The sequence below is a fragment of the Aquarana catesbeiana genome, linkage group LG01, assembly GCF_042186555.1.
Source record: "Aquarana catesbeiana isolate 2022-GZ linkage group LG01, ASM4218655v1, whole genome shotgun sequence".
Classification (NCBI taxonomy): domain Eukaryota; kingdom Metazoa; phylum Chordata; class Amphibia; order Anura; family Ranidae; genus Aquarana; species Aquarana catesbeiana.
Genome location: NC_133324.1, coordinates 4,603,258 through 4,616,822, shown reverse-complemented (window position 1 = coordinate 4,616,822; position 13,565 = coordinate 4,603,258). Strand labels below are relative to the sequence as shown.

The 13,565-nt window shown below is 46.5% G+C and overlaps 1 protein-coding gene across 6 annotated transcripts in view; it reads right to left on the bottom strand.

Annotated features, from left to right (window-relative positions):
- The window catches only part of LOXL3 (lysyl oxidase like 3), an 89,231-nt gene that overhangs the window by 26,549 nt on the left and 49,117 nt on the right, over window positions 1-13,565 (bottom strand). For 5 of the 6 annotated variants that reach the window (XM_073617716.1, XM_073617726.1, XM_073617732.1 and 2 more), the window contains 7 exons: window positions 10,872-11,106; window positions 10,604-10,784; window positions 10,169-10,323; window positions 8,634-8,801; window positions 4,231-4,390; window positions 1,943-2,186; window positions 1,502-1,617 (listed from right to left, as the gene is read on the bottom strand). In XM_073617716.1, coding sequence (XP_073473817.1) covers window positions 1,502-1,617; window positions 1,943-2,186; window positions 4,231-4,390; window positions 8,634-8,801; window positions 10,169-10,323; window positions 10,604-10,784; window positions 10,872-11,106 — 1,259 coding nt within the window. Of the gene's footprint in view, window positions 1-1,501; window positions 1,618-1,942; window positions 2,187-4,230; window positions 4,391-4,617; window positions 4,774-8,633; window positions 8,802-10,168; window positions 10,324-10,603; window positions 10,785-10,871; window positions 11,107-13,565 lie in introns of all 6 variants that reach the window. The other variant, XM_073617719.1, reaches the window with a different exon arrangement.

The following is a 13,565-nucleotide window of genomic DNA, read 5'->3' as shown; positions in this document are numbered from 1 at the left end:
CCGACACATGAACTTCAGACCTCAGATCAGACCCGACACATGAACTTCAGACCTCAGATCAGACCCGACACATGAACTTCAGACCTCAGATCAGACCCGATGCATGAACTTCAGACTTCAGATTAGCCCCAATGCATGAACGTCAGATCTCAGATCAGCCCCAATGCAGGAACTTCAGACCTCATATCAGCCCCAATGCAGGAACTTCAGACCTCATATCAGCCCCAATGCAGGAACATCACACCTCAGATCAGCCCCATCGCACGAACTTCAGATATCAGATCAGTCCCAATGCATGAACTTCAGATCTCAGATCAGCCCAATGCATGAACTTTAGACCTCAGATCAGCCAACTTCAGACCTCAGATCAGCCAACTTCAGACCTCAGAACAGCCCCAACGCAGGAACATCACAACTCAGATTAGCCCCAATGCATGAACATCACACCTCAGATCAGCCTCATTGCATGAACTTCAGATATCAGATCAGTCCCAATGCATGAACTTCAGATCTCAGATCAGCCCAATGCATGAACTATAGACCTCAGATCAGCCAATTTCAGACATTAGATCAGCCCCAATGCATGAACTTCAGATCTCAGATCAGCCCCAATGCAGGAACTTCAGACCTCATATCAGCCCCAATGCAGGAACTTCAGACCTCATATCAGCCCCAATGCAGGAACATCACACCTCAGATCAGCCCCATCGCACGAACTTCAGATATCAGATCAGTCCCAATGCATGAATTTCAGATCTCAGATCAGCCCAATGCATGAACTTTAGACCTCAGATCAGCCAACTTCAGACCTCAGATCAGCCAACTTCAGACCTCAGATCAGCCAACTTCAGACCTCAGAACAGCCCCAACGCAGGAACATCACAGCTCAGATTAGCCCCAATGCATGAACATCACACCTCAGATCAGCCTCATTGCATGAACTTCAGATATCAGATCAGTCCCAGTGCATGAACTTCAGATCTCAGATCAGCCCAATGCATGAACTATAGACCTCAGATCAGCCAATTTCAGACATTAGATCAGCCCCAATGCATGAACTTCAGACCTCAGATCAGCCCCAATGCATGAACTTCAGACCTCAGATCAGCCCCAATGCATGAACTTCAGATCAGCCCCCAAATAATTAGCACCTAGTGAGCTCACCTAGTGAGCTGCCAGGTACAGCCAATGGCATTGGGTGCCCACACAGGTGTTCTTGGGCTTCTGATGTCTGTGGGGAAAAAAGACAGACTAGCTACAGCATTTCACCCCAATAGCTCGCGAGTCTGATCCAAAAGCCCTGAAGAACTCTGAGACCCTTAGACATAATGGAAGTGACTGAAACCACCAGAAAAGCAAAACAATATGGATGGACCATACAACGGACCAACGGACAGGTGTTAGAAGAGCAATGAACATTGAGAGATGAACCAACATAGAAGATAAACCATACTCTTCCCTCTATAGATACCTCTGGGCTCTCCATACAAGAAATACTTACACTCCTGGCACTCTGTGTCCTCCAGGCAGAAGCTGGCCTTGTGTCCTTCTGCCACTTTAGTTCCATTTGCAGTCAGCAGATCATAGTGTGTGAAAATGTCCATACTGTGGTAATGCCTGAGGAGACACAAGGGTGTGAGAAGATCAGAAGACAACCTCAATATATCACCCTATTCTGTCCCTGTATCACCCTGCAGGAGGAAGAGGAGGACAGACTCATAGCCCCCTTCTGTCACCCTGCAGGGAGGAGGAGGAGGACAGACTCATAGCCCCCTTCTGTCACCCTGCAGGGGGGAGGAGGAGGACAGACTCATAGCCCCCTTCTGTCACCCTTCAGGGGGGAGGAGGAGGACAGACTCATAGCCCCCTTCTGTCACCCTGCAGGGGGGAGGAGGAGGACAGGAGGGATAGATCTTCTTCCCTCTCTATTATGCCCACTTACCCATGGCATTCATGCCACACCCAGGAGTGTCTGCCAGCCTTTGGCCTGAAATCAGCACGCCCAATGTTGTGTATTTGGGAGGAGAAACGCAGTAGTCGCCGGTGGCCATATGGCCAGTTGGCATTGCGAGCGGAGCTGGACAGACAGTTCTCCTCAGCCGCACAGTACAACATGTGGAGTGGTCGGTCTTCGATGTAGGCCGTCTCCTGGACAAGAGGTGCGTGAAGGATCAGATCAGAAGCAGCTGTTGGGATAAAGTAACGTGTCACATATTTGTTTCATCGAATGTTTGTGTGAATCATTATCCAATCACTGGACTTCCAATACAATCTCCTTCAACTAGTGTACACCTTGCTACAATGTCCCAACCATCACCAGTCACCTTGCATCATAACCCATCATCTGCACCCAATAAACATTATCCTCCTTCACCTGACCCACCAGACCATATACTGACAATAGTCTAAGTGTCCCAATCTATTGAACGTATTCTCTAATACCTGAACCCTGTCTCTTCTCAACCTGGACCCACCAGAACCTAACTGTGTTCTGACCATTGTCTATAGTCTGCACCCCATGATCTATCCTCTACCATCCTGATCTTTGCTTCCCCAACTATGTACTGACCATAGTCTATTGTCTGCACCCCATGATCTATCCTCTACCATCCTGATCTTTGCTTCCCCAACTATGTACTGACCATAGTCTATTGTCTGCACCCCATGATCTATCCTCTACCATCCTGATCTTTGCTTCCCCAACTATGTACTGACCATAGTCTATTGTCTGCACCCCATCTATCCTCTACCTCTACCATCCTGACCCATGTTTCCCCGACTATGTACTGACCATAGTCTATAGCAGGGATAGGCAACCTCGGCCCTCCAGCTGTGCTGAAACTACAAGTCCCATGAGACATTGCAAGACCCCGACAATCACAGGCATGACTCCTAGAAGCAGAGGCATGATGGGATTTGTAGTTTTACCACAGCTGGAGTGTCGAGATTGCCTACCCCTGGTCTATAGTATTAACTGAGCCTTGTCTCTCCTCAGTCTGGACCCACCAGATCCATGCTTCCCTATATGTGTACTGACCATAGTCAATACCCCACCCCAATCCACTGGAAATATTATATATTAGCTGCACCCTGTCTATCTTCTACCTCTACCACCCTGGCCCATGCTTGCTGAACTGTCTACTGGCTATGGGCTGTACCCCCAACCCAGTGGACTTATGAACTGCACCCCCATCTCTCTTCCACATAAACCCAGCAGACCCATACGTCCTTACCTGTGTACTATCCAAAGTCTATATGTCCCCTCCATCTATCCAACCCAATTCTATATTATTTGCATCCTGTCTCTTCTGCACATGAATTCACCAGACCCCCCACCCTCAACGCTTTCTTAACTGTGTACTGACTATAGTCTACATGCTCCCCAATCCAATGGACCTATTCTATATTATTAGCACCCTGTTTCTCCTCCACCTGGACCCACCAGACCCTAACTGTGTACAGACTATAGTCTATATGCACCCCAATCTAATCCTATATTGTCTGAATCCTGTCTCTCCTTCACATGGACCCACCAGATCCCCCAATCTTCTTCTCTAACACTATATTGATCCAGAGTCTTTACCTCCCCGTACACTGGATCTGTTCTATATTTACTGCATCTTGTCTTTTTTCCTCCATGCTATGGACCACCCAGACCAATGCTCCAGTCTTTATCCATGTCTCTTTGCTGAACTAAATCTTAACCCTCCCAATCCACTGAATTTTATTCTATAATAACTGCAACCCATCTCTTCTCTTCCTCCTAAACCCACCAGACCCGTGCTGCAATCTTCATTCTAAACTGTAACTGAGCCATAGTCTTCATGTTCCCAATCAATTGGACTTGTGACTCAATCTATATTACCGGAACCTCATCTCTTTTGCTCCACCTACAAAAACCAGAGACCCTCACCTTCTACCCTATACCTGATGAACCATGTTCCTAAACTGACAAAAACCAGAGGCCATCACCTTCTACCCTATACTGATGAGCCATGTTCCTCCAACTACCAGAACCATTCTCCACCCTCTGAAGCTGGACTTCATGTCCATCTATTGACTCTCTGGTCCCTTCTACAAAGGTAGTGAATAGTCACCTTCTATAAGACCTTCGCTCAATGGAACTAGACCAGATCATGGTAAATCCTTTCACCTGCCCACCTACAGAGCTGAAGCCCTTTCCTTTCCATTCTCTGATGTATCATCCAATATCTTTATTATCATACTCACTTTCAGAACATATGACTCCGGCTGCATGCCGTGAGCCGGTGTTCTTGCAGCTGACGGCGCGGTGATGAGTACATTGCTGTAGGGACATCTCAGTGCCGGAGCAGCGCACCCCACTCATGATCATATCCGTCATATTGCTGGAGTCCCAGTACCAGGTTTCCTGGGTGAAGACAGCGATACATAACAGCACAAGCAGAACAAACACTCCAAACCTCAAATGATGCCTATATATTACACCATGCAGAGTCTGATTATTGTGTAACCCCCCCCCCCTCTTCTTCTATATGGTACTGTGACCCTCTATTCATTCTACGAGGTCCTCTCAGCCTCACACTTTAGTCTCATATACATGACATAGGGACAGGTAAGACCCTCCACTGTACGTACCGTCACAGCATGCAGAGAGTACCCCAAGCCGAGCTGCCGACAAGCCACCATTGCTTCCTTAGTGGTCCAGCCATCGCTGCACAGGTAACCCCAAGACGTTCCAAGCTTCAGTTCCACGCGCCCCTCATACCGTGTGCGCCCCCCAACAATGCGTATCTGTGAGGCAGCCAGAGTGCGGCAAGCAGTGACATAGAGACATCAGACAAAGCACTATTGAGGTCAATAACATGGTAAGACAACATGGACACCGTGAGGTGGGAGCGACTCTGGACATCAGAAATATGAAGGGACACTGGAGGTAAATGTCATATTTACAAGAAGCAGAGACAAGCTTCTTCATGGAGACAAGTGAACAACAAGGCAAGACTGGAGGCTTCCTGGGAGACCACAAGAAACAAAGCGTGCAGCAAACTTACCTCAAACCAGAACATGAACATACAGTATAGCAGCCCATCTATCAACGCCACCAACACATACACAGGAGAGACGTACACAGGAAACAAAGCAGGCAGCAGACTTACCTGGAACCAAACCATGAACATACAGCTTAGCAGCCCATCCATCAATGCCACCAACACGTACACAGGAGAGCCTACACAGACAACACACAGCAACCCTATCGCACAGAGACCAGCACAGAGGAGCGACATGCACATGGCAGGCACAGAAACCCACCCTTTCCTCGTATTGTCAGTTTTATGGAGCCACGCTGAGGGGCTCATATTCTTCCTAACCCTCACTGAGGACCAGAACCGTGTCCTATTATTCCAGAGGATAAACATGGTGTCAGGCTTGCTGTACAAAATAGCAAAGATGGCCTTAGATTTCAGAAAGTAGATGGAGGTCCATTGTATCACCCTCAGGGTGTTTTAGCTGGTATGGTATCAGGAATGGTTACATGGTGCAGCTTATGGAGATAGGCAGGGTGGTGCACTAGAGACAGCCATGGTGTTGGCATATTAGGTAGAATAAAATAGCAATTGTACAAAGCTTTTCAACCTATCACCCCCCCCCTCCAAAACAAGCTTCTGCCAGCAGTGCCTGCTGGGGCCTCTTTGGCATCAGATAGTCATATTGTGTGGTGTCTGTTGGTGCTCCATGGACCTTAGTTAGTCATATTGCATGGTGTCTGTTGTTGCCCCATGGACATTAGATCGTTGTATTGTGTGGTGTCTGCTGGTGCCCCATGGACATTGGATAGTCATATTGTGTGGTGTCTGCTGGTGCCTCATTGACATCAGATCATCATATTGTGTGGTGTCTGTTGGTGCCCCATGGACCTTAGATGGTCATATTGCGTGGTGTCTGTTGGTGCCTCATTGATATCAGATGGCTATATTATGTGGTGTCTGTTGGTGCCCCATGGACCTTAGATAGTCATTAGGGATGGGCTATCTGTTCATCGAACAGCGAACAATTTGGGGTGTTGGCGGCAAATTCGAAAAGCCGCGGAACACCCTTTAAAATTCTATGGGAGAAATCTAAAGTGCTAATTGTAAAGGTTAATATGCAAGTTATTGTCATAAAAAGTATTTGGGGACCCAGGTCCTGCCCCAGGGGACAACAGGAATCCTGCGTTGCATCAGAGGGCGGCGGGGTCACCCGTACACGTCACTGGGAAAACCCGGCGTTTCCCCTTGTCAGAGGGGGGCGGGGTCACGTGACGGGTGGCCCCGCCCTCAGCTACATAAGAACTGTCAAGCTAGCGCCGCGTCATTGGCTGGGTGCCAGGATCCTGTGCGCGTTCCTCGCTGGAGTCGCTGGAGATCATCCATCGCTGGAGATCAAGAATTGGATTACATTGCGGGAGTAGGAGCATGGATTTATTGGATTACATCGCTGGAATCTCTTTTTTTATTTTTTTATTTTTTATTTTTAATAAAGGACTTGTCCCAAGCCGTTTCTTGTGGTTTTTTTAACCTTTTGACACTTTCTTTTTGTGAAATGGTAGGGGTACAATGTACCCCTTACCAATTCACATGGGGGGGGCGGGATCTGGGTGTCCCCTTTGTTAGAGGGGGCTTCCAGATTCCGATAAGCTCCCCGCCCGCATTCCCCCACAACCACCAGGCAAGGGTTGTGGGGATGAGGCCCTTCTCCCCATCAACATGCAGACATCCTCCCCATGTTGAGGGCATGTGGCCTGGTACGGTTCAGGAGGGGGGGGCGCTGTCTCGCCCCCCCCCCCTCTTTTCCTGCGACCTGCCAGGCTGTGTGCTCGGATAAGGGTCTGGAGTGGATTTTTGGGAAAACCCCACGCCATTTTTTTTTTTAATTTTGGCGCGGAGTTCCCCTTAATATCCATACCAGACCTGAAGGGCCTGGTAATGGAATTTTAGGGGACCCCCACGCTTTTTTTTTTTTTTCAATGACTTTCAATGACTTTTATGTGTATTGTCGGACTGACAATTCATTAATAGCCGCAAGTACTTTTAGATGACTTTTATTCCTTTAGAAATGTCATTTTGTGCAGGGACTGTTCTAAACACGGGAAACATGCGCCCCTTTACAGGCATACTATAGACACCCCCCAGGTATGAAATTTAAAGGAATATTTCACATTTGTTGTTTCACTTTAAGCATCAATCACTGCTCCCGAAAAAACGGACGTTTTTAAAACTTTTTTTTGCATTGATACATGTCCCCTGGGGCAGGACCCGGGTCCCCAAACACTTTTTATGACAATAACTTGCATATTAACCTTTAAAATGAGCACTTTTGATTTTTCACGTTTGTGTCCCATAGCCTTTAACAGTGTTCGCGTGTTCGAACAAATTTTTTGCCTCTTCACATGTTCTGGATGCGAACCGAACCGGGGGGGTGTTCGGCCCATCCCTAATAGTCATATTGCGTGGTGTCTGGTTGTGCCCCATGGACCTTAGCTAGTCATATTGTGTGGTGTCTGTTTGTGCCCCATGAATCTTAGCTAGTCATATTGCATTGTGTCTGTTGATGTCCCATTGAATCTTAGTTAGTCATATTGCATTGTGTCTTCTGGTGCCCCATGGACATTAGATAGCTGTATTGTGTGGTGTCTACTGGTGCCCCATTGATATCAGATGGTCATAATGTGTGGTGTCTGTTGATGCCCCATGGACCTTAAATAGTCATATTGCATGGTGTCTGTTGATGCCCCATTGAACATTAGATTGTTGTATTGTGTGGTGTCTGCTGGTGACCCATGGATAGTTGATAGTTGTATTATTTGATGTTGGCTGGTGACATAAAAAAAGCAACAGGTCCTGATCTGTGAGGAATGAGGCAATATGGAGGAGCTGGTCCCGTATAAAAGCTCATCCCTTTTCTTCCAGAAGTTCTATAATGTTGGTATTTTACAACTCCAGTCTGAGGCCTCCTTGAAGGAGAACATTTCCATTCCTTGGATTGACATATGGTCTTATAACATGACTCTGTTGTGGAAGATTCCACATACAATGGCCAGAACCAAACACTGTACATCACTTCTGTGTGCGGCCATAGTCCTTGGTTTGGTGTCTCTCGATGCCCAGTCTATTCTCAGCATATTGGGGCTGAATTCTGGAATAAAGGGGAGCAATCTGTCTTTATTTCATCATTTACAGTATATACCATCTGCTTCCATCTCAAGAATCTATACCTCCATTGGGGGGGGTTCTGGGGAGAGTTCTAACCTTCACGGTATATAAAAGTGTACACATAGCTGAGGGTGAGAGGAGCAGCACTGAGAGGTGAGGTTAGTAATCCCAGCCACCAACAATCAGCTGTAAGAAGAGCCATATATCTGTATCAGCGGAGGTCTTACCATAATATTTTATCTATTTACTTACCTTTTATAGACCCTCCTCATTATTCCCTCTGACCCTCTGAGGATCCCACAAATGTTATTCCTATGTAATGCTTCCTCTAGTCTTACATACGGTTCCCTCTGGCATTCTGCTCAGTGCTATGCATGCATCCTGGAATTGCCTGCTATCCCACTTTTGCTGGTTTTGGCACCCCCTATAGTTCTTTATCTCCAGGACCCTGATTCTACGTACCTGCAGTGCACTGCTGACGAATCCGAGACCCAACTGCTGGCAGACAACATTGGCCTCTCTACTTCCCCAGCCTTCTCCACACACCAGGCCCCAGCGTTCTTGTCCTCGAGGTCCCCATAACACCTCCACCCGCCCCTCATGCTGGGATCTCCCCCCGTGCAGGCGGATCTGGGAGTTAAGATAGAAGGAGCTACAGTGAAAAGAATTATGCTTTGGCACATATAAGTCTGGCCTTCTTCACACAACATAGAGAAGATGTTCTCAGGACTTCCAGACTGATCTGAAAATGAGGATTGTAGATGTAGAATGTAGATCGATCAGGAGTCAGACATTCATCTCACCAGGCCATCGCTCCCCTGAAGATTTTATTCACCTGACCAAATAAGTTGGCCATAAAGACCTGGTATGACACATGACATATGAGTCAAGTATGGCCTGTGAACTTATAGTGCCAGAGATCGCTCTGCTGGACCAGTGTTGGGGGTTTGAAGAATCATTCCTACCAACCAAATTTTCATTCACAAAAAAAATGACACTGGAGACATGGAGTCGCTTCTTCTGTGCAGAGAAAACATCCGATCAATGACACAGATCAGGATAACCACCCTTGCTGCCTTTTGCAGATGTTACTCTCGGTACTCTTTGGTCATAAAACTGGACGGAATTGCTGCCCCCTAGAAGAGGTTTTGGAGGTATTCACCGCTTCTCCAGAAAACCCTCACGTACCACAACACATCACTCCATATATTCCACTCCATCCACAATACTATACTCTTCTGAAGACTCTTCCCTCTCCACATCTCCAGAAAACTCTCACATGTTCCGCCTCACAGCACTCAATATATTCTACTCCATCCACAACACCATACTCTTCTGAAGACTCTTCCTTCTCCTCCATATCTCCAGAAAACCCTCACATGTCCCACCTCACATCACTCAATATATTCCACTCCATCCACAATACCATACTCTGCTGAAGAATCTTCAATTTTTTCCACATCTCCAGAAAACCATCACATGTCCTACCGCACATCACTCAATATTTTCCACTCCATCCACAATACCATACTTTTCTGAAGACTCTTCCTTTTCATCCACATCTCCAGAAAACCCTCACATGTCCCACAACACATCACTCAATATATCCCATTCCAACCACAAACCAATACTCTTCTGAAGACTCTTCCTTCTTCTCCACATTTCCAAAAAACCCTCACATGTCCCACCTCACATCATTCAATATATTCCAGTTCATCCAAAATCCCATACTCTTTTGAAGGCTCTTCCTTCTAAACAACTTCAGAAAACCCTCACATGTCTCACAACACATCACTTCATATATTCCACTCCATCCACATACTCTTCTGAAGAATCTTCCTTCTCTTCCCATCCACACATTAGTCCACAGATTCTTCCCTGTTCTCTGCCTCTCCCACAATGTTCCACAATCACAATCCATGCAATAATCAGAACTTGACATTACGGATCTCAGGGGCTTGTGATAATCTTATAGAGGAAAGTATAGCGTTACTGACCGTGTTCTCATACCCCATGTATGGAATGTTGCACTTGACGGAGGCGTCCTCACTGTGTTTGCAGTCCTCCTGTGTGATGTTCTTGTACTGGCAGTCAAAGAGGGAGTCTTCTTTGCCTGTACATCGCACTTCGTTCATGTGGATCTGACCCATGCCTGTGACAGAAGTATGATTTGTCAATGGATTCTAGATAACACTCCTCAGGATCTATCCATGAACTTCAGAAAAGTGCACTGATATGTTTTGAACTTCTCAAACTAACCAGATAATGAAAGAAACATTGACAAAATATATTTATATAATGTTAGATTACCAAAAATGCAAGCTGTGAATGGACAGTTGGTTAAATGGCCCTCTATATGCGTAATTATATAGCTGTGTATGGTAGTACCTACATTCGCTAATGTCTAATTTCAGATCCTCTCGGTCTCTCACCTTGCCCCATTCGTGCCCCTGTTAAAGCCTCCTTGGCACTTCCAAAGCCCAGCTGTCTACACACCACACTGGCGGCTTGTACGTCCCAACGGTCATCACACACTGTACCCCATTCTCCCTTCTTTAAGACTTCCACTCGGCCTTCTCCTGGACGAGCGCCTCCCTTCAGCCGAATGAGCCCCTGCAATGAAGAGCATGGATAAACTTGGCCAGTACTCTTCACTCGATAGATTTATGAATGCAGGTGCATTGAAGAAGAATCACTGACCTCACGTTGTTGTTGTGATACCTTCTTCTTCTTAATGGCGGCCTGGGCTGGAGCTCCATGACCCACAAAGGCAGGTCCAACTGTACAGCTTATCACAACCGGCGATCCATCTTGACAGCTGTCTGTACTGTTCACTTTGTAGAACTCCAAGGGACATAGAGAAAGGTGAACTTCAGTGCCACCACATTTTACTGAGTGCAAGCGAAAAGATGGCTTCTGCCTCTCCAGGTACAACCTGTGTAAGAGAAGGAAAGCAGATAACTGACAATGTGCAAATGATGGGATAATCCAAATACAAAGGCTTCTCCCTAATTTACACGAGTACACCACAGACTGTGTGCGACAAAGTAGAATGGCAGCAAATCAGCTGTAGAGGCAACAGACGGGTTTGAAGTGACAACCACGGCAAGATACAAGCAAGATAAACAAAGTTGTCATCCTGACACGGGGGACCCTGAGGGGCCCATACACTTCCTTCAAACACACAGATATGAATAATATAAGGCGTTCGCTGTGTACAAGGCCATCCATGATGAAGGATGATGTCTTTTCAAGACGAACTGGAGGACTTGGATACTGTGGATTTCTGGTAGGGAAGATGTGTTTTAATGTGGAAGAAAGAAGAAGCAGCATGAAGAATTGCCTCATTTTCCCAAGTCAGAGGATCAGAGTTTCCAGTCACAATGACATCTCATAAAACTGAACTACAAACTTGTTAAGGGACCATGTCCAAGGCCTGACTTACACAAGTATGGACATCATCTGTCCTGAAATGAAACTAAACTACAGACTCGTTGAGGGTCATTCCTGAGACCTGACCCCCACAAATATGGACATCACCAACCCTGAAATGAAACTGAACTACAGATTCATTGAGGGTCATTCCTGAGACCTGACTCCCACAAATATGGACATCACCAGCCATGAAATGAAACTAAACTACAGACTCATTGAGAGTCATTCCTGAGACCTGACTCCCACAAATATGGACATCACCAGCCATGAAATGAAACTGAACTACAGACTCATTGAGGGTCATTCCTGAGACCACACCCCAACAAATACTGACATCACCAGCCCTGAAATGAAACTGCACTACAGACTCGTTTAGGGTCATGTCCAGATAACTGACTTGATAAATACAAACATCACAGGCCCTAAAATGAAACTGAGCTACAAACTCTTCAAGGGTCATGTATGAGAACTCACCTCAACAAGTATGGACATCACCAGCCTTGAATTGAAACTGAACTACGGACTCATTGAGGGTCATGCCTGAGACCTAACTTTGACAAGTATAGCCGCCACCAGCCCTGAAACCAAACTGAACTATGGACTCATTGAGGGTCATGTCCAGATAACTGACTTGATAAATATGAACATCAAGAGCCCTGAAATGAAGCTTGAGGGTCATTCCTGAGACCTGACTTTGACAAGTATGGACAACACCAGCCCTGAAATTAAACTGAACTGCTGACTTGTTAAGGGTCATGTCTGAGATCTGACCTCCACAGGTACAAACATCCTAAGGGCCCAATACAATGCAAACTGAATAACCTTCCTCGGACGGAGGCTTATTGTGATGAGATACATGAGATATTATGGAAGAAACCCATAAATCCAGGGGAATATCTAGAACCTTCAGGGCCCCGGTACAAAAAACATTAAGGCCCCCCTGACCCCCGGCTGGGGCCCTTCCCTCCAGGCCCGGGGTCCTTCTGCTCTCGTTGTAGGACCCTTTATTAAAGGTCTGGAAGCGGGACCCTTTCACGCGTTCTGCAGCTGGCCCCCTTCTTGCTGTCTTGGAGCCCCCCACAGTGGCAAAACACCAGGGTTCGGTCGCAAGTGCGACCTTTGTGGTAGTTCTGCCACTGGTGTCAGTAGTTTTTTTTTTTTTTTTTTTACCATTTCTTTTATTTATTTTTGTTTTACAATTTAATTTTTTACAGTTTTTAGGAGCCCCGTTTGGGGCTTTGAGAAAGGAGATAGAGATTGACTTGTGTACAACCATCCTGCCCATAGATAGATTGAAATTCAGCCAGTCCCTGTCTAAGTCCTGAAATCACTCTCAGATGTCCATTGAGGCCTCAGAGAAGATGGTCTAAGTCTTAAATCCACAGTCAGATGTCCATTGAGATCTCAGAGGAGACAATCCAAGTCCTGAATCCAAACTCAGATGTCCATTGAGATCTCGGGGAGACAATCCAAGTCCTGAAGCCACACTCGGATATCCATTGAGATCTCAGAGGAGACAATCCAAGTCCTGAATCCACACTCAGATGTCAATTGAGATCTCAGAGGAGACAATCCAAGTCTTGAAGCCACACTCAGATGTCCATTGAGATCTCAGAGGAGACAATCCAAGTCCTGAATCCAAACTCAGATGTCCATTGAGTTCTCAGAGGAGACAATCCAAGTCCTGAATCCACACTCAGATGTCCATTGAGGTCTCAGAGGAGACAATCCAAGTCTTGACGCCACACTCAGCTGTCCATTGAGATCTCAGAGGAGACAATCCAAGTCCTGAATCCAAACTCAGATGTCCATTGAGATCTCAGGGGAGACAATCCAAGTCCTGAATCCAAACTCAGATGTCCATTGAGATCTAAGAGGAGACAATCCAAGTCCTGAATCCAAACTCAGATGTCCATTGAGTTCTCAGAGGAGACAATCCAAGTCCTGAATCCACACTCA